Source organism: Saccostrea cucullata, unplaced genomic scaffold, assembly GCF_032062105.1.
Source record: "Saccostrea cucullata isolate Sc308-1 unplaced genomic scaffold, CSIRO_AGI_Scuc_v1 ctg35, whole genome shotgun sequence".
Lineage (NCBI taxonomy): Eukaryota > Metazoa > Mollusca > Bivalvia > Ostreida > Ostreidae > Saccostrea > Saccostrea cuccullata.
Window position 1 is genome coordinate 164,926 of NW_026930622.1, and position 20,573 is coordinate 185,498.

At 32.7% G+C, this 20,573-nt stretch overlaps 2 protein-coding genes across 2 annotated transcripts; one reads left to right on the forward strand and one right to left on the reverse strand.

Annotated features, from left to right (window-relative positions):
- Positions 1–3,133: 3,133 nt before the first annotated feature.
- LOC134229315 (D-2-hydroxyglutarate dehydrogenase, mitochondrial-like) lies at positions 3,134–6,713 on the forward strand. Its single transcript, XM_062711042.1, has 7 exons — positions 3,134–3,474; positions 3,791–3,988; positions 4,247–4,440; positions 4,814–4,982; positions 5,300–5,586; positions 5,817–5,988; positions 6,154–6,713. The coding sequence occupies exons 1-7, from the start codon at positions 3,225–3,227 to the stop codon at positions 6,402–6,404; spliced, it is 1,521 nt and encodes a 506-aa protein (XP_062567026.1). The 5' UTR covers positions 3,134–3,224; the 3' UTR covers positions 6,405–6,713.
- Positions 6,714–6,787: 74 nt separating this feature from the next.
- LOC134229317 (uncharacterized) lies at positions 6,788–18,999 on the reverse strand. Its single transcript, XM_062711049.1, is given in 11 exon segments — positions 6,788–7,186; positions 7,515–7,664; positions 9,897–10,017; positions 11,459–11,478; positions 11,480–11,539; positions 12,113–12,274; positions 12,711–12,860; positions 13,203–13,311; positions 13,668–14,065; positions 14,900–15,004; positions 18,895–18,999. Coding segments are annotated over 9 exon segments (1,227 nt in total). The 5' UTR covers positions 14,021–14,065; positions 14,900–15,004; positions 18,895–18,999; the 3' UTR covers positions 6,788–7,084.
- Between the last annotated feature and the right edge of the window lie 1,574 nt (positions 19,000–20,573).

Below are 20,573 nucleotides of genomic sequence, written 5' to 3' on the forward strand. Positions count from 1 at the left end.
ATCCAGCTTTTTTTTAAAATCTGCCTATAATTATTGCCCGAACCTCTGGGACCCGTTTTACAAAAGAACGTACGACTAAAACCAAAAACTTATGTTGATCATAAATTTTTGAAAATTAACTGTTTTGGAAATTGTTACCATAGAAACATTCTAAATTCTTTTCAAAAAGAATAAAATCGCAGAATTAATTTTGGTCTTAGGTGTAAGTTCTTTTGTAAAACGGGCCCCTTGATTACAAAAATGTCGTGTTACATGTAATTACCTTATGAAGTTAAATTATTATTATTAATAACTCAGTTTTAAGATAATTACAGGATCAAATGTGAGAGCAATTTCAGTTACATGCATGTATTACAATGTAATCTTATAAATATGGATGTCGGGTCCCCAGAACCAACCAGTTCTTTGTTTACAATAAATGTTATAAGTATATATAGATATGGCACGCCAAATTCACAAAAAGGAAAAAAACATAGTTTCACAGTCGATAAACTAGGTTTATCGGTTGTAAACTATAGTTTTCGGACTGTAAACTATAGTTAACGACGTTAATCTATATTTTACATCTGTAAACTATAGTTAACGCGATAATCGATGTTTCACAACCGTAAACTATACTTAACACAATCATTTGCGATTGCAAAACATACATTATCTGATAAATACAGTTTCAAGATTGTAAACTATAGTTTACAACTCTTAACTATAGTTAACGATCGTAAATTATAGTTTACCGACGTGAATCTATGTTTATCAACAAAATCTATAGAAATTACCTTTTCAGCCTTTAATTACAACCGTAATAATTTTTGAACAATTTCATGCGTATTTTTTCCAAAAAAAAATTTTTAGTTGAAATATTGAACATTATTTTTACAGACTCAAAATTAAAATCCACAGTCATATCAGACCATGAAAAACACATTAGCTCAAGTTTTCTTTCCAACTGGCGTCACATTTTTTCGTAAAAGTATATGTCTCTCACATCCTATGACTAACACTATATTAATGAAAAAATGTCAGCTATGGTACTTTTCTGACCAATTATTTTACCCCGTGCAAAATGTTAGGGGGGGGGGTACAGGCACGTAGCAGCTGGTGGAAGCGCTCCCCACACTTTTTTCCAAACATCTCTTTACTTTTAAATCATCTTCATTGAAAGACCACTGATAGCTTCCTCCCCCTTTCTGTTACAGTAAAGCCAAGCAAGGGTAAAGTCGTCTTGTATAAATAAAATTTGGTACTGAAGGAAGTGGGACCTACATCCGCATCCTCCAACTAAATAGGAGTTTCGTTTTTTTTTCTCTGACTTGCCCCCCCCCCTTCAAAAACGATGGTACGTCACTATTATATTTAATACTATTGACATGTATGTATGTGAAGACATTCTTATTCTACTTTTTTTATTTTAATAAGAAGAGGTATTGACTTGTTAAATAATATTGCAAGGATAAATAATCTATAAAATACATGTTGCATCTGTAAAAAATACATTTTGTTGAACAATTAAATTCAGCTTTGAGGTATTGTATTAAATTATCTGCTAATCTTTATCTGATTATTGGATATTGTTTGTTAATCAATTGTTTGTCCTGTTCAAACCAGATATACAGGGAATATACTGTTTTCCCCGCCATATTTATACAAACACTATTCAACACGAGATGTTTTATTTAGATCACTAGAGTTCAATCAGTGAGCATGCGCATATTTAACACTAGTGCGACACGGGTTGTCTTAATCGAATACACTCTTAAATATTCCACACGTAGGTTCAACATTGGTCATACAGGTAAATAGCTCTCACTTGCTATAGGAAAAACGTTGTACATGTACTTTTTGTACAATTTTAATATTTTAAGTACCAGCCGAATCGTGTACAAATTTCCTACTTTCACACAATTTTTATAGATGCATTATGCGTCTTTTGCCATTCGCACAAGTTTGTACAAAGTAAGACTTAGTAAACAAAAGCTTTGAAATGATTGACCGTTCTCAATTTACCATAGAAAATCACGTACAGATGTCGGCTGACCTCTGCCACATTCTATGGTTTTGTTCTTTGTATATTCGTGAATTTCAGCGGTAAAAATTGTTGAATCGTACGGTTTAGATTTCAATTAATGATCTGGGATGAAAAATTTTGCTTAATTTGATTGTTTATTTTTTCACATTTCACCGGGGCCCATAAGTGCACTTATTCAAACACAGGCACCTGAAGTATGGATAATACCCCCCTCCTATTTTTGTTAATGAAAAAAAATGTAAGAGTGTATAATATCTCAAAAATATAAAAATTTCCCCGTCAAACACATCTATATGTCGTTATATGCAAGCAGATTGTACTTTTTCTCACGTTTAAAGAATGACCCAGTCTATCAAAATTGAGGTAGGATCGGGCTTTTAACATTTTCTGTCTAACTCATATATATTTTTTCATTTAAATACCTTAAGGTCAAGATCTAGTAAATGAAAGGTGCCTACAGGTATATGTAAGAAATTGTATCCAGATTGCCTTTAGTCTTTCAGAAAACAGTAATCTGTATGTTATTGCCCTTTTCTTTAATGTCAAATTTAATATAGGTATCGGGATTAGTTTTCATGTGATTTCAAATTGAATTCCATAAAAATACTTTATTTTCCTCATAATTCTATTAACCGTGAAGTACGGGGAAAAGAAAGTTGAAAGTGATTATGACGTCATAATGGATCTGGCACTACACACCCTGCCCTGCATGTGCTCATTGTCAAGATGGGAAAATAACATAAAGCACAAATCAATGCCTTTTTACGCCCATTTTCAATAGTGATACAACCTGTCTTAGAACAAATACCTCTTAGCCGAAATTTAATATAGAAAGGTAAGATCATATTACATGTTTGGAGCTCGAGATTTTTTGAAGATTTTCACTCGAATACATATAATAATCTCCACAGGTCCTTCAGAAAGTAACCTTAATTCTGAAAATTTCTCTAAATCTTAACGGATTACAAACTCTTTTTTAAAATTTAAAATCATATGATCTACATGTATCTTATTATAATGTTACATAGCGCCGCTTTTCGGATTTTTCTGTTCCGTTGAAGAAAGCTTAAAATTAGTGTCGTCAGTAATTTTCCGATATATTTTTAGGACGAAGGCCGATAATGCTGACTGCACTGTTGCTGTAAAAAACTAGTTTGACTGAGATGTTACACGTTGTCAGCTGATAAGCTGCTCAGAAATGAATACTTTTACACGTTGGTGTGCTTTGAATAGAACAAAGTTGCATCGAACAATTTCAATTAGGCAATTCCAGACTACAACGAGAAGGCTATTGGAACTTACAAGTGTTCGTTATCCAAATGTTAAAAGGGGGAACTATGGCACTGTTCAGGATAGAGACGTTTCTGAATTTGAAAGGCTTATTCCAGGAAGGGTGCTAACAGATTCTCTAGACGGATACAATACAGACTGGTTGAAAACATGTAGAGGTGATAGATTATGTGACCTAATTTCTGTTCTGCCTCGTGGCAATTCTCCAATACTCATTATGCCAATAGTCTTGAAGGTTTTTTTTACGATGATCGTTGATTTATGAAAAAAAGATGCTATAGAAAAAAATCTTATTATTTGTTGTTGCAACACTAATTTTATTCACTGTTAGAGATAAGACTTTCCGAAAATTAGCAGCTATTAGCATTCCTATGTAAAAGTGCCATGAACATGAATACAAAATTCCATGATCCTAATCCAGTGGAAATATAGATTTAAGGTTTTAACAAATTGCCACTTTTTATTTACTGTTAGGTGCTAGTCAAGTTGTGTTGAGACCAAAGTCCACCGAGGAAGTATCGGCCATATTGAAGTACTGCAGTGAGAGGAAGCTGGCAGTTGTACCACAGGGAGGGAACACTGGTCTTGTTGGTGGGAGTGTACCGGTGTTTGATGAAATTGTGATCTCCACACAACTGATGAATAAAATCATCAGTCTTGATGAAATATCAGGTTCATACATGCTCTCAAATTGTGATGTTAACATTGACATTTTTTATTTCATATTAACAAGTTTTGGGGAAACATATTGCACAAAAAAATATTAAGATAAACATGCTTATAATGAGGTGCCAGGGACTGACGATTTAGCTTCGTTGTATGCTTAACTTGTAATATGTTGTTGTAGAATATACAAATGATATATTTAATTTAATGATTTATGCTATGAATTCATTGTATACACGTACAACATTGTGTTTACGTTTTCAGGGACATTGGTTTGCCAGGCTGGATGTGTACTAGCTACAGTAGAAGACTATTTATCCAGCTATAATCTTACCATTCCTGTTGATCTTGGTGCCAAAGGAAGCTGCCATATCGGAGGCAATGTAGCGACCAATGCTGGAGGGATAAGACTGCTAAGATATGGGTCATTACATGGCAATGTCTTGGGACTGGAAACAGTGAGTACTTAAAAATTTACTCTACTGACCACTTAAGCCAATGTATAATTAGGTTCCCATTTTAGTCATAGACAGAGAAGTTTTTAAATCATAAAAACTTTTGAATCTGTGAAGTAAACAATCATGACAGCTAATTTTGAAATATTTTAAAATTCTTGTAATTATTTGTTATTAGTAATTTTTGAAAATCGGCCTTTCAAAGGAATAGGAATCATACTTTTGAGTAATTGCCTTTGCTAGGAAGCGGCAGCAAACTGTTGAGTTTTGTATTGCCATCTGAATACATGTACATTGGCACTGCACTGTTCAAAATTTTACATGAAATATATTATAAACCAGCAAAACTCGAACGTTGATTATTTGTTCAAAATAGGTTTTGGCTAGTGGTGAAGTGGTTGACTGTCTCTCTACTCTGCGGAAGGATAACACAGGATATGACCTTAAGCAGTTGTTTGTTGGATCAGAGGGAACTCTGGGAATTATCACAGCTGTGTCCCTCAATTGTCCTCAGAAATCTCAAGCTGTCTCTGTAGCATTTTTAGGTACCAGTGTACTCTACAAGACTTTTATTTTTGATAAAACCTCTCACCCCACCCCTTTGCATAAATGTTTGTTTAAGACAGAGACAAGATCTGACAGAAGAGAAATATGAATGTGTTCTAATATTATTCCAAGATGCACTAGATTTTGAAGTTCTGATAAATATTTTTTTGACCCATCCTTAGTTAATACACTGTGCTTCTTATACATTTGTATATTTTTTATTAATCACAAATTAATTTATTAAGTTCCCAAAATATTTTGAACCATCAATTTTCACGATATAATCTACATGTAAATTTATTTTATCTCTCTGTAGGATGCAAATCCTTTCAAACAGTGTTGGACATATTCAAAGAGAGCAGGCATCAACTTGGGGAGGTTTTATCAGCATTTGAATTCCTGGACTCTCAATCAATGACTGTAGCCAAAGAGAACCTGAAAATGAACAGTCCAATTGAAGACTTCCCTTTCTATGTCTTGATTGAAACATCGGGATCCAATGGAAAGCATGATGAAGAAAAACTCAATCAGTTTCTAGAGAATGTCATGAGTTCTGGTCTAGTTCAGGATGGTACAGTGACTACAGAGCCCACAAAAATTCAAGTGAGTATATTTCATGATAAGTTTATTTTATTTGTGTGAGATGGGATCTCCTTTAGGCCATAGGAAGTTCTGTATTCATTACAAAATCTTCTCAAGATATCGTTTGGTGAAAAAAATTTATTACATACAGATGGAAATACAGACAGACAGATAGACAGACAGACCTTTAATTAATTCAGTGAAAGTGTGGGACAAAAAGGACAAACCCACTTTAGTATTTATACTTACAGAATATCTGGTCTTTGAGAGAGAGACTTGCAGAGGGACTCTTACATGATGGATATTGCTACAAGTATGATGTATCTCTACCCCTCCCTTCATTCTATAATTTGGTAGAAGCAATGAGAGAGAGGCTGGGTACCATGGTAACCAGGGTCGTAGGTTATGGACATGTTGGTGATGGTAAGGGTGAAAATTTGCATAAATGATAAACAATGTTAATATATCAAAGTTTTCAAAACTTTTCTAACTGGAAATATTTTATCAACAAGATTTTCTCCATAAGCACTGCAATTACAATTGAAAAATGTCAAAAATATCAAAGTAATGGAACTTCCTGGTTTTCAGGAAATCTTCATTTAAATGTGACCTCACCTGAATACAGTAAAGAAGTGATGGCAAAAATAGAACCATATTTGTATGACTGGGTGGCAGATAAAAAGGGCAGCATCAGTGCAGAGCATGGTCTGGGATTTAAGAAAAAAGACTTTATATACCACAGTAAATCTAAGTCAGCAGTGGTCTTAATGAAAGAAATTAAAAAGACTTTTGACCCAAATATGATTTTAAACCCCTATAAAGTATTACCAGACTTTTGAAATAAATACTGGTAGTACATGACTACATGCAACATACAATTGAATGGCATTCATCATTGCTTTACAATGACTGTGATTATTTTCTGCAATATTTTTTTTAGCTATTAATCATTAAGATGGTTTTGTGATATAATTTTTTTTATAATAAAATATTTGAATATGCCAGCAGTTTTCTTCATACATGGAAGAATAATAATAATAATATGTGCATTTCATGAAGATATACTGGTACATGTACTTATGTCAAACAGTGTTGGAGACTTTGATATTGCTGACTTCTATATTGTAAATAAACAAAACAGAAGAGTTTGAACTTTTTTATTAAGTATAAAATCCCAATTCATAGAATTGTACATCAAGTTTATTAAAGTATATACATGTATAATAAAATACTATCTATCATGAAGACATACTTTCCCATCATATTAAATAAAAATACCAGTAATAAAAACAGTTGATAAAAATAATCTGGATTCATGATCACTTGATGATTTAATTTTATTACTCTAATGAAAGAGAGAGTTTAATTTGCATAAATTATGGATATAAATCACACTCATTCTACCTATACACATAATCTATTTAACATATGAATTGGTACACAGTATTGCATTAAAGGCCTATGTTTAAAAAAAAATGTAAATGTCAATAAAATCTCCAATGGTATATATTTATTAAATCTAGGAAACTGGGACTTCATACACCATTCTGGATACCATCTCTGTAAGTTCTTTCCCTTTTTGCAGTATCTTCTTGGAAATAAGAGATAGGAAAAGTTTCACCTACAAATTATGTTACATATTTGTATAATATATTTAGAAAGCCAGTGCCTTGTTTAATTTAAATTTTTGCCTCTGGTAAAAATTTTAGACTGATAAACATACATAAACACTGACGCCCCTGTATGGCAGCTTTATGGCGAAGGTTTTGTTTCTCAAATGCAAGTCAAACTATAACCATACAAAAGCTATGGGTTAATGTTTTTGGACAAACAAATAGATGAACGGACAGGGCAAAAACTATATACATGTATATACCCCCAAATCTTCAATTATGGGGGCATAAAAAATGACCCAGACACTAACAATTCTGAAAACATTTGTTATTTACCTGATCAGGCGGTAACAAGGTGTCAAAATGAGCTGGTAATTTCTTCCTTTTAACACCTCCTCCTTTTATTATTTCTTCTAGAACTGCAAGATAATTATTTCTGTTCATCAGCTGACTGGATATTGCCATCGTTTCTTCAACATTATATGCCTGCAGAGAAAAATGTAAGAATTGAAAATACACACAATATAAAACAAAACTATTAACTCTTTAAATGAGGAATACATAACTGGTTTAATATTTCACATTATTTGCAATGAAAGAAACTTTCCATGATGGACATGTCAAAGCAGCATTTATGTATAAAATACATGTAAATAAAAAACACTTTAAAATCTTGTTTTCCTATTCCATATTTAAGGAATCACTGTCTAGTTAGTATAGTATGCCAGGGCATCAACAATAGTGGGAAACATGGGATAATATATGCATACTATACTAACTAGACAGTGATTCCTTATATTTCCATTTCATTGTTAAATAAAATTCAGATTTAGACTTTAAATATGTGAACACAGATTTAGACTTTAAAAATGTAACACAGATTTAGACTTTAAAAATGTAACACAGATTTAAATTACACGAGGACTCCCATGCCAATTTCAACAGTCCTCGCCCACTGACGTCAAACACAAAGGCAGCCGCACGAAATTTACATGCATATTTGGCCACCTTAGCGTCAGAGACAGATGCGCACGAGATTTGCATGCATATTAGGCCTCCTTAGCTCCTGACCTATCAACCTGCCTAATTTACATTCTGGTAGAATTATCAAGAAATCAACTCTGCTAACTTTCAAAGAGTTATCACAGAGAAAACATTAGAAATAGAAATATTAGTAAATTGATTTACAATCTGTAGTCTCAATCCTGCCTAGGACTCATTATGTTCTATAAAATTATCAAGTAGAACCAGCCTGCAGGAATCATACTTACTTGGTAAAACCAGCCAGTAGGATTCATACTTACCCCATGAAACCAGCCTGGAAGGACCATACTTACTTGGTGAAACCAGTCTGTAGGTCACAATAATATTTGCCTGGTGGAACAAGCCTACAGGAATCATACTTACCTGATAGAACCAGTTTCTATAGAAATCATACAAACCTGATGGAACCAATCTGTAGGAATCATACTTACCTAGTGGAAGCAGCCTACAGGAATTGTTGGACCTATATTCTAAGTATTTACCTGGTCAAATCAGCTTAATGAATCGTAAGATTTTATAAGGTCTGTACTTTATTTACCCACCTGGTGGAACCAGCCTGTAGGAATCATTTTATCTAGTGGATCTACATGTAGCCTGTAGGAATCATTTTATCTAGTGGAACTACATGTAGCCTGTAGGAATCATTTATCTAGTGGAACTACATGTAGCCTGTAGGAATCATTTATCTAGTGGAACTACATGTAGCCTGTAGGAATCATTTATCTAGTGGAACTACATATAGCCTGTAGGAATCATTTATCTAGTGGAACTACATGTAGCCTGTAGGAATCATTTATCTAGTGGAACTACATGTAGCCTGTAGGAATCATTTATCTAGTGGAACTACATGTAGCCTGTAGGAATCATTTATCTAGTGGAACTACATATAGCCAGTAGGAATCATTTATCTAGTGGAACTACATGTAGCCTGTAGGAATCATTTTATCTAGTGGAACTACATGTAGCCTGTAGGAATCATTTTATCTAGTGGAACTACATGTAGCCTGTAGGAATCATTTATCTAGTGGAACATATACATGTAACCTGTAGGAATCATTTATCTAGTGGAACTACATATATGTAGGAATCATTTATCTAGTGGAACTACATATAGCCTGTAGGAATCATTTACCAAGTGGAACTACATCTCTCCTGTAGGAATCATTTAGGTAGTGAAACTACATGTAGCCTGTAGGAATCATTTATCTAGTGGAACTACATGTAGCCTGTAAAAATAAATTTTATAAAGATTGAACATCAAATTATATAAGTTTACCTGTAGGAATCATTTATCATCAGTGTTTTGAAAAACATGTAGCCTGTATAATCATTTATTATTGGAACTACATGTAGCCTATAGGAATCATTTTATGAAGTGGATATATACATGTAGCCTGTAGGAATCATTTCATCTAGTGGAACTACATGTAGCCTGTAGGAATCATTTATCTAGTGGAACTACATGTAGCCTGTAGGAATCATTTATCTAGTGGAACTACATGTAGCCTGTAGGAATCATTTATCTAGTGGAACTACATGTAGCCTGTAGGAATCATTTATCTAGTGGAACCTACATGTAGCCTGTAGGAATCATTAGACCCATATTCCATATCCATATAACCTGGTTAAACCAGCCTGTATATGAAACATTAGATATATACTCTGTGTACTTACTTGGTGGAACCAGCCTGTAGGAATAATGAGCATCTCTCCTGGATAAACCTCTGTCTCCAGGTACTGAGCCTGGCTAAATTTAGGATATAATCTCAGGTCTGGATCAAAGGCATCAATGGGGCTGGTAAAAAAATTAAATTTTATAAAGATTGATACAACATCAAATTATGTAAGTTTACATCAGTATTTAAAGTCTGTTCATCAGAATGGTTTTGAAAAAGGCGTTTTAAAGAACAGATATATTTCATTGTTATTTCTTTCAAACATTAAGTATATTGAATTAATTTTGTGAAGTGGATATATACATCTGTAAGATTAATTGCGTCTTTCATGACGATTTAAGTGCATGTATCAAAATTCATTTTTAAATAATCAATACATGTATCATTATGTATTAGGACAATGATTTTATAATAGTCCTCTCAGTATCAGATTCAATAAACTAAGGTGAATGAAGGAAGCATCTGATAATTCAAAATTGGTTTTAAAAAATGATAATCAAGAACTTGATGCCCTTAAATTAACACACAGAAAAAATATATTTTGTTATGAAACAGGGAACTTGTGTATGTAATTTGCATTTTTCTAACAAAAATATTCAGAAACAATGGTGCAAAAGAAAGCAAGCTCTGAATGATAAATGAACCATTATGCAGATATGAACAAAATAAAAGCCTGTACAACAAAAAAGAGATGTAACTGATGCATATTTAATGCTGCAAAAAAAATGTTTAACTACTTTCCATTGTACAACACAGCATTGAATACATTCAATAGTCCTGTAGGCCTCGACAATCATCTAAGTCTTACAAACTCAAACGAGATGTTTGTAAAACACTTATGCCCCCCACCCCAAATAATTGGAATTTTTCTAAGTCTATGGGGTATAACTCTGTCAAAAAGGGCTCAATTATACCCAAAATAGAACTTGACCTAGATCTATTCTTATGATAAATCTGTATACCAAATTTTATTTCAATATGTGCAATCTGTGCAAAGAAAATGAACGGAAACTAATGGTGGAATGACAGATCAACTAACTGACCAACAGACAGCAGCAAAGCAATATGCCCTCCCTTCTTTGAAGGGGGGGGGGCATAAAAAGGGTCAAATAGATCCTAACTTTACATTTTAGACACCATAAATTTCTTAGTTTTAGAAGAGATTTTTTAAACTCATTGTCATATTGACAGCATCCTTATGCTAGAAGTCAAGGAGTGAAGTTGAGAATTTTCAAAGATGAAAAACATTTCTTTTCATTGTACAATTTTTAGGATTCATTAATAAAATTGACTCAGTCTCACTCATTGACCTGTTTAAAATTTACAAGTTTTGCATTGTTTTTCATTTTGGTATTCATCAAAAGACTTTCAGAGTAAAATCTGAAAATGGTCAAGAGTTAAGCAACACCAAACAGCAATGCAACAATAAATGGAAACAGAAAACAAAATAACAAAAATGAATGAATCAGGTGACCTAATATCAGGAAACAGGAATAGACTCAGAAGTTCATCTACACAATTTATAAACATGTACATAAATTCATAAAATTGAAATGCTACCTATTGTATCTTATACATTTTGGTGGGGAAATCCAGAAAAATTTTTTCTGCATACAAAAGATTTTGACCAGGCAGAAAAAGCTTGTAAAAAGAATGAAAAAGCATGACAAAATTCACTTTTACTCCTTTAGCCTCTTGTATGCATGGGGTATTTATAGACTTTGAATGCATCCTACTTATTTACTAAGCATATGAATAAAATTAAGATATATGTGTATCAAATTTCCATAGTGGTTGAATTGAATTGAACATATTTTATTGACAAAGTCAAAAGGATCGGACACAAGTTCAGTAACTTAGATAGTCCTCTCCTAATATAACATTTTGTAAAATTGCCAAAGTAAAACAAACATATGCATAGTGGTTAAGGTATTCAAGTCTTAATTCAACCCATGTTAGCCTCAGATTCAGTGGAATTGAATGCATGATGGATATGTGTAGGCTGTATATTCAGTATCTCTGGACATATTTTTCGTGCATACACAAGTCACATAAAATCTCAACATTCATTTTTTCCCTTAGATATTGTCATTTATTTTTTGTGTTAAAGTAATCAGCACAAATACTGCAATTGTAAGTTATTTGTCCAAAGTCCTTGAAGTTTTAGTATATACAATGTATTGTTAATTAATGACCAAGACAGATGATACTGACCTTCCACTTCTTGACCCCACTGAGGACTGAGCTGATGGCTGTCCAGTTGTAGGGGTCCATGTGCAGGGTGGAACGAGAATGTTTAGATCCCCACAGGAAAGCGGCATCCCAGGGGCGAATTTCAGAAGGGAAGAAAGAGAAAAAATTTTCTGAAGCATAAATCTGAAACATATAAATGAAAAGGTTTTTTAAAAGAAATAATATAAAAAGATTCCCAATTCAGTCTGACAATGTGTTGATCATCTATTTAATCATTAAGTCATCTGAATACTATAAATACCTAAATTATACATGAATTCAACCACTTGAAAAATAAAATCACAAGCTTTTTTTTTATGGTTCAAAGAAATACATGAAAAACTTTTAATCAACAGTCTTCTTATGATTTCAAGTCCTCACAATTTGACATCTATGAGTCCTTTTGCAATATTAAGCTTCAACATTAAATAAGAAACCTACAATTACGGTATATAATAATATTATAATATTATATTATATATATAATTATATGTTTATTGACCAATCTAGGGCCCTCACGGAGCATATACAATTTTTACAATAAATAAATGTGAATTTTGACAGATAAGACAAGAATTACATGTTCCCTGATGTCCTCTCTGAGCTCCGGTCTCTGTAAAATAAACATCTCATCCTCCAGGTAGTTCCAGGTGTTAAAATTAGACTGGTGGAGGGTACTGATAAAATCCTCCAAAGCCCTCACATACCCTGTCACATGCTGGATGCCATCCTGAAAATAAAAACGAAAATCATATACTGTTATATTCCTCCAAAGCTCATACATAGCCTTTCACATGCTAGAAGCCATCCTGGAAATACAGGTGAAAATCACATACATGTACAGTTAAATCTCAAGATCTCAAATATCGTGGGGACTTTTTTTTTAGCCTTCAAGATATACAAGAATTTGAGATAACAATACTCATTACTGGGATTTGTATTTATGATAAGATCAAAACTGAAATGCTGATTAATCTTAATGAGCCAGGTGATCAAAAGACTGTGTACATGTATTCAATAAATCCAAGGTTTAATTATTGACATGTATTATAATACATGTATTTTTACTTACTACTATAGCTTTGAATGTGATCCTCTGTCTTCCATATTTTTTAATGAAGAAATCTTTTGTCCAGTTGAAGGCTGGCCAGTGCTGTACAACATCAGTTATAATTACTGGCCTGCATTTCAAAGTTAGAGAGATGAAATCATCATTATTTAATGGAAAGCATTACTACACAAGCCGTTTTTATAAAACTTTTGGGTTCTAACTTTAGATTTTAAACTAAGGCCCTTAGAGCATGCCATGATGAGTGGCACCAGACTGTCCTGTGGCAAGAAGTCCAGAGATTATTGAGAAGAAGCAAAAAATTGAAAAATACAAAAAAGTATCTTAAAGCACAATGGATTCTACACCGTTAGACAGAAATTGATAGCAACAGGTCACCTTAGAGATCCAGATTTGTTGTAGAATTTTTTTTTCACCACAATCTTCAGCATTTAAATATGAACAGAGTCTTTATACAATTAATCTTACCATTTTCCATCATAAATATCCCAGAATTCCTCTAGTGTTAGTGTGGATCTTTTGTCAACAGACCACATATTTTGGGGTCTCTTGTACAACTCCGAATTCTCCTCCCTTGTTTTTAAAGCTGCACTGAAGTCAAATTGATATGAAAAGTTCACTAGAGTTATCTCCCCTTTAATGACGTTTTCCTCTGGCTCTATCTTGTTTTTACTGACGCTGACAGCTATCCCAGCAATCATTATACAGGACAAGATCAGAACCAACAGCAGACGACACGGTGTCACTAATTCTCCCGTGGAGTAATCGTCTGCCAGCTTCTTTGCCTTGACACTGGGAGGTCGAGAGTAAAACTTCTTCATTTTTTATATCCAAATCAATTTCAGCCTTTATGTGTGCAGCATAGTCTACAAAAAATGTTTATATCTGCATAATTTCATTCTGATTGTAATGTGCCATTTACTTGGTTAGAAAAATATGTTTATACACGTATTTATAACCTTTTTTGCCTACATCCCAGTATGACTTGTTTCAAATGTATCTGCTTCACCTTAAATCTTATAGATTTTGAAGTACATGTAAAACTTAAGTCAAACTGTCTTATTTTCAACACTTAATGATAGAAAATTACATTATATAAGGAATACATTTAATAGCTACCCCAAGTAATTCGTCTATAACCTGAGATGGGTTTTTGTTCATAAAAAGCTTCAGTTTATGAAGAATAAACTGCTTCAGTCCTGGGTATACCATGGTATACAGTATATTTTTGGCAGATATTAAATTCCTTCCTTTCATGCTATTTATCATGTAATCACAATAAATTCCTGCAAAAAAAGTAAAATAATCACACTTTCTGAAATTAGTTATAATATATATTCAACTTTATATAATGTTATTCCAAACATTTATTTAAAAGTTAACTTATAAAATACAGATCTAATAAAAATGTAAAATAAACTGCATGTAGAAAATTGCCATTTCCATGTTCTTCATGCATTTTTTTTAAGAATAGGATTCAAGCATACTTTAAAAATAAAATTTAAAAAATCATTGTAAATATTGATTTAAACTTAATTAAACATGCCACCATTGGTGCTTTTATATTGACTTACAATAAAAGATCCTAAAAACATTGATGACCTTGAAAATATATCTGAAAGAGGATGAGAATTGAGAAAGAACAATGAAACAAATATCCAATAGCCAGTTGAGAAAAAAGATACAAATTAAATTCTTACAGTCAGAAAACATTTCATTCCTCCAGTTAGTTGTTCTGCAGAGTGACATCTAAATCTATGTCGCAACTTGTCATCAATACATCTGTACTTGTGTTATTGTCCCACCTGTAAATTATAAATTAAGTTTACAAATCCAATCAATAAGCCATTCTCATTACCACAAACACTTCTCTCTGCAGTGAACATCAGTAATACGGTACACTGGAGACTGGTTTTGATTCATTAATATTTTAAGCCTTCAATATGTTTGAAGACTTTATGCATTTTAAGTAGATTCCAAAAAGCATCAATCTTTAGCATTATCAAATTTTGAATTTTCTATTTGAAATGTTGAATTTATGCAAACCTTTTCCTTTTAAATTGACAAACACTTTAAGATCTGGCTGATAATTTGTATTTTCAAAGAACCTGGTACAAGGACTATGTCTTCAAAGCCTCACAGCTCATCGAATGCTACTTTTCATCTCTCAACAGTTTACATCAAATATCCTTATAAGAGCTCATAGGCCAGAATGCTCACCTGAGATACTTTGGCCCAGCTGTTCTTCATCAGATTTAAAATTCATAAAAATTTAACTCTATATCGTTAACCAAAAACTTTCCCCCAAAAAGCTCTCATTGTATATACTTTCTTGTTAACCTCTGATCCTTTATTGCAGCCTCCACCTATTCCGAGGGCCCTGATCTGAACAAACTTGAATTTGTATCAAATTAAACTACACATACCTTAGGGTGCTTGCATGAATAAAGACTTTGCTGGTCATAAGAGAAAGAATATATTTTTTTAATATATATATGTGTGTATATTCATAATTCATATATAAAACTTTGGTTTCCTATTGTGGCTCCGTTCTACTCCCTTTATATAAGATGCTGTTATAATTAAACTTGTCACATATCAGATCTGCAGCTTTTTTCTTTGATCTATCTGTTGTGATACATGTGTATCCCAAATCAAATAAGCGATAACACTTTCTACATCCCCTTATATACTACTGCATGAGACACCTATCATGCAAAATTTTGTTTGTAAACAATGAAAATATGATTTTTAAAGCTAATTCAGTGATTCAATGTTTCAAAACAAATTGAAACTGAAGAAAAAATAAATCATGTTTATCAAGCACTTTGCTAATCAAATGAAAGAAAAAGTGAGCAAGCTCACATACCCAATGCTCCCCCAAAAGTCAAAGTGCTGAAATTCCTGGAAAAAATAAAGGAATCAGAATTTTTTGGTAATATGCACATCTGAACATTGTGTCCTAAATGTCTGCCAAGTTTGACGAAATTCTGTGCAGCAGTTTATAAGGAGTTGTGCTGACAAACTGTTCATCTTCAAAATGAAACAATAAAATTTTTAGAGCAGAACAAACACGGACCTGCAAAACATCAGAGGTGGGAATATCAGCAGCCATGGAGGAGTGAGCATTCCCTGCTGACCGGTTACAAAATGACGACTTTAAACAAGACTTATTTGATCTGTTAGTCAATAATTTAACTACTTAATTTTACTTAATTTTAGATATTGCTCATACATAGAGTGGATCATTACACCCAGTATGCACGTGATAAAGGTATATTGCTGCATAAGTAAGGGAAGTTGATGATTGAAAAGTTAAAGCCATCATGTCTATCATAAATCACCATTAATTTAACATTTTTTTCTAGTAAAATATCAAAATATGAATCAGATGTTTCAGACTCTGTGGTATTTTTTATTTCAAGCTCATTAGGATAGTAAGGATACATTGTATCAACCACAGGAGCTTGCTCCCAGCATGTAGTAATCATCAAATAAAAACTTATACACGGTAAATACTAAAACAATACAAGGGAGGACACCATTTTGGACCCCTTCCTTTCTTTAGCCTCATTTTTCTGTTTTTTTACTGACTCACCACCTCAGATCTGTCAAGTAATGATTCTTCTAAGACAGAATGTGTTATAAATTTTATAATTGAAGGAAACTAATAATAATTTAGTTGATAGGGAAAGAGAGTGAAATTACCCTTGGCATTTTACATTCTAATAAGGAATTAGAACATTTTTTTAAATTCATAATAACCATTTTTTTTAACTCACAGGCACCTGAAGAATAGATGGTGTAACACCCCAAGCTTCTAAAAAATTTTATTCAGCACAAAAACTTATCAAAAATACATTATTTCCTAGTCTATTATTCTTAATTTTGATATCTGATATCATTTTCTGCTTTTGATAAGATTTAGAGATATAGATTAAAAGGTAAGAAACAAAATCTTAAAAGCACCTAGGGTACCCCGCTTCGAAGATTTTTGCTTTGAAGGACATTTTCTTCATTACATAATCAAATAAATTTATGCAAAATGTTGTTCTGGGAGATATTGTTTTACAAGCCCCTTACTGCTACTGCCGGTCAAAATGATTTATTCGTCCTAAATTCAAGTTAATTTTACCAAATATTCCTTCGCTGGCAGTGAAACAGAAGGTCATCATAATGTTATCAGAACTCCTAGCTTGGGTGTTTTCAACAACCTTCAATCAAAACCTCCTCTTTTGCTGCCATTGAAGGGAAAAGCAGAAAATGATATCAGATATGAAAATATAAGAGTAATTAAGAGGCTAGGAAATAATGTATTTTTGGTAAGCTTTGGTGTCTAATAAAAATTCTCATAAGCTTGAGGGGTGCACCATCCATTCATCAGGTACCTGTGATTTTAACAAGCAGTCAAACCCTTAGGTTTTTTTTAAAAGGTGTTTTCTGTCCCCATCAATTATTACACTCCTGGAGCAAGCCAATGTGGTATCGACATTACAATAAAATATCGAGGATAACAATTGTTAATTGATAATGCTTCGTCGATATATCTAAATGTCGAGTTCATATCCAGAAGATAAAAGGATAAACATGGGATAAATCATCTTCGCTAGCCAAGGGTTTCTGATACGCTCCTCTCCTCATAAACCCTTGGCATACGGTGAAGCAAATGACGGGATTGTTTTCCGTCACATGATCTCGAATCTATCAGGTACGCACAGATTGCGTCATCGCCAGAAATAAATACACGTGTTAAAAAAAATTAAATTAAAGTTTTTTCAAGAATAATTAAGAAGCAGTAATTGAGTTATGTTTATTCATTATTTATAGAACAAATCTGAAGTTTCAATATAGATTCTTAATCACATATTTAGAAGATATTGGATGACACCATGGCTATTCATAGAATTGAATGTTATTTTAAGGATCGTTGTTTACTTGCGTTTTTCATTTCCGAGATTAAAGAGTGAAGATGTATTCCGAACGCAAATATCGTCATTTACAAAAAACAATTGCTGATTGGTCGACCTGGGTGTACTGAAATCCAATCAGAACTCTGGAAAAAAATCCCTATTTCTATGAACACCGTAGGCCAAGGGTTTATGAGGAGAGGAGCGTATCAGAAACCCTTGGCTAGCGAAGATGGGGATAAATAGCTACATTAAACTGTACAGAATATCTTGGTTTAACCATTTTATCAGGTTGGGACCAATCACCCAAATGGGATATATAATAGTCCGTTTGGGATATGATATCCCAAATGGGCTATAAATTTACTGTGCAAAAATTGAAAATTTTTATTTTGGCAATAAATATCATAAATCCACATCAAAACACTTAAAAAGGAATAACTTTTGGCAAGCAAGTTTTTCTGCAACCCTACAGTTTGTAAGATTGATCCCCAAGAAGTTAAGGAACTTCTAAAGGATCAATCTCCTAAACAATGGGCATACAGGAAAACTTGTCAACCAAAAGTTATTCCTTTTTAAGTGTCCTGATGCGGATTTATGATATTTATAGCCAAAATAAAAATTTTCAATTTTTGCACTGTAGATTTATAGCCCATTTGGGATATTATATCCCAAAACGGACTATTATATCCCATTTGGGTGACTGGTCCCAACCTGTTTATCGCTTTCTTTTCTCATAGGTGTTATTTTTTCAGCATCAGTCTGCATGCATGTATAAAACGTCTTACCTTTATGAAGTTTCATTATTTAACCTTGAACTTTTCTGAAAACAATGACAATAAAAAATTCTCATCAAAATGCGTCTCCTTGAGAGATCAAATCAAAAGTTTTTCTGTTCGATCTTTTTCTAGAGCTCAAACAGGAAACGCTTAGATGCTCCCTATTTGCCTCTAATGAATGGTAGGGTCAATAAAATCCGGAATCACAAAGCTATGGATAAGGTCCGTTTAAAAAAAGATGTACTAATATGTACAGTAGCATAGGCCGATGCACATGAAAAGATTGTTTCATGTCTTCAAAATAACTGATTAAATAAAAAAGGGTATGTTTCCATGAAAGCTAGCATTAAAACAGGGACCTAATGCGCACAGGCACCTGACATTACTTATTCTTATACAATAATATTCTTATATAATAAAATAATACACTATTAGGTAAGGGTATATTTTTTTATGTAAAGAAAAATAAGTAACGTCAGGTGCCTGTGACCTAACGTTATATATTAATTAGTATATAGGTCCCTGGTTAAAACAACAGTGGCAGATCCAGAAGTTCATGAGAGGAGGTTTTGAGGCCCAAAGGGCCGAGAAAATTTGGTTTTAAAGGTGCATTTTCCAGCATTTTGGGCTACTTCTTGTATCAATGTTAAAATCAAAGTGGTAAAATTTGGGACAAAATCAGCTCACTTGTTTTTTTGTCAAAGTGCATTGATGAACATGCAGTGTACAACCATCATTTTTTATTATGGAGGTACTTCACGCACTTTGAAAAATATGAATAAATTAATATACCAAGAAATGATCGAGACAAGTAGTTCAAAGGGTTTTCAGCCTATTTCATTATCTTTCCTACCCAAATGTATGCATTCATATTTTCTCATTAAATTTAAGTTAACGTAAAATTATTTTTAAATTAATGAAAAATTTGAAATAATTAAGCTTTCCTAAAAAGCACCCTCTTGTATTATAAAGAGATGTGTTGATGTAAGCAACAATAGCCAGTTGACTAAACTTTGTTGAATTTAGTAACCTTACAAAATCAAATACGTACTGATCAAAAATAAAAATATATAATGCATAAATATTTTCTCTTTGGTGGGTTAACTTGGTCCCAAATTTAACGCACTTTTAAAAAAAATTCAAAGTGCATTGTAACACCCCTATTTCCAAACATCATCTTTTACTTTGGAAACTGTTCATTGAAAGGGTCAGATTGGCAACCCCCCCCCCCCCTACTCCAAATCCCACCTATTGTTGTAGCATAGTTAAACCATGAAAGTAATTTGATCTTTTCATAAATTTTTGATTTGCAAAAGATGTGTAAACTTTTCTTTTGCTCTAGCTCCAATATACAATTAATCTTCCTTGATATTTTCATGAATCTCTACAACCTGTTTTCTTTTCGTCTTTATTTTTTGTTTTTTAAATTTTTTTTTACATCCTACAATAGAAAATTAAAATTGAATCTTTTAATGTTATGCATTTTGACTATAGTATTTTCATCATTAAAATTTTTACATTATGCATTACTTTCCTTAAAGGAAGAAGTTGTTTAACATATACCAAATACTAGCTGCAGCTAACCAAATACATGTACAGGTACATGTAGTTAAATCCCAATATTTTGGTTTCATTTTTTTTTTTTTGTAGATTGACGGATATTTAAAACAGAACACTTTACCATTTTG

Coding starts and splice junctions, on each gene's coding strand:
- LOC134229315 (XM_062711042.1), top strand. CDS start 3,225: ATGAATACTTTTACACGTTGGTGTGCTTTGAATAGAACAAAGTTGCAT. Junction 3,475..3,790: donor CTGGTTGAAAACATGTAGAG/GTGATAGATTAT, acceptor ATTTACTGTTAG/GTGCTAGTCAAGTTGTGTTG. Junction 5,587..5,816: donor CAGAGCCCACAAAAATTCAA/GTGAGTATATTT, acceptor TTATACTTACAG/AATATCTGGTCTTTGAGAGA.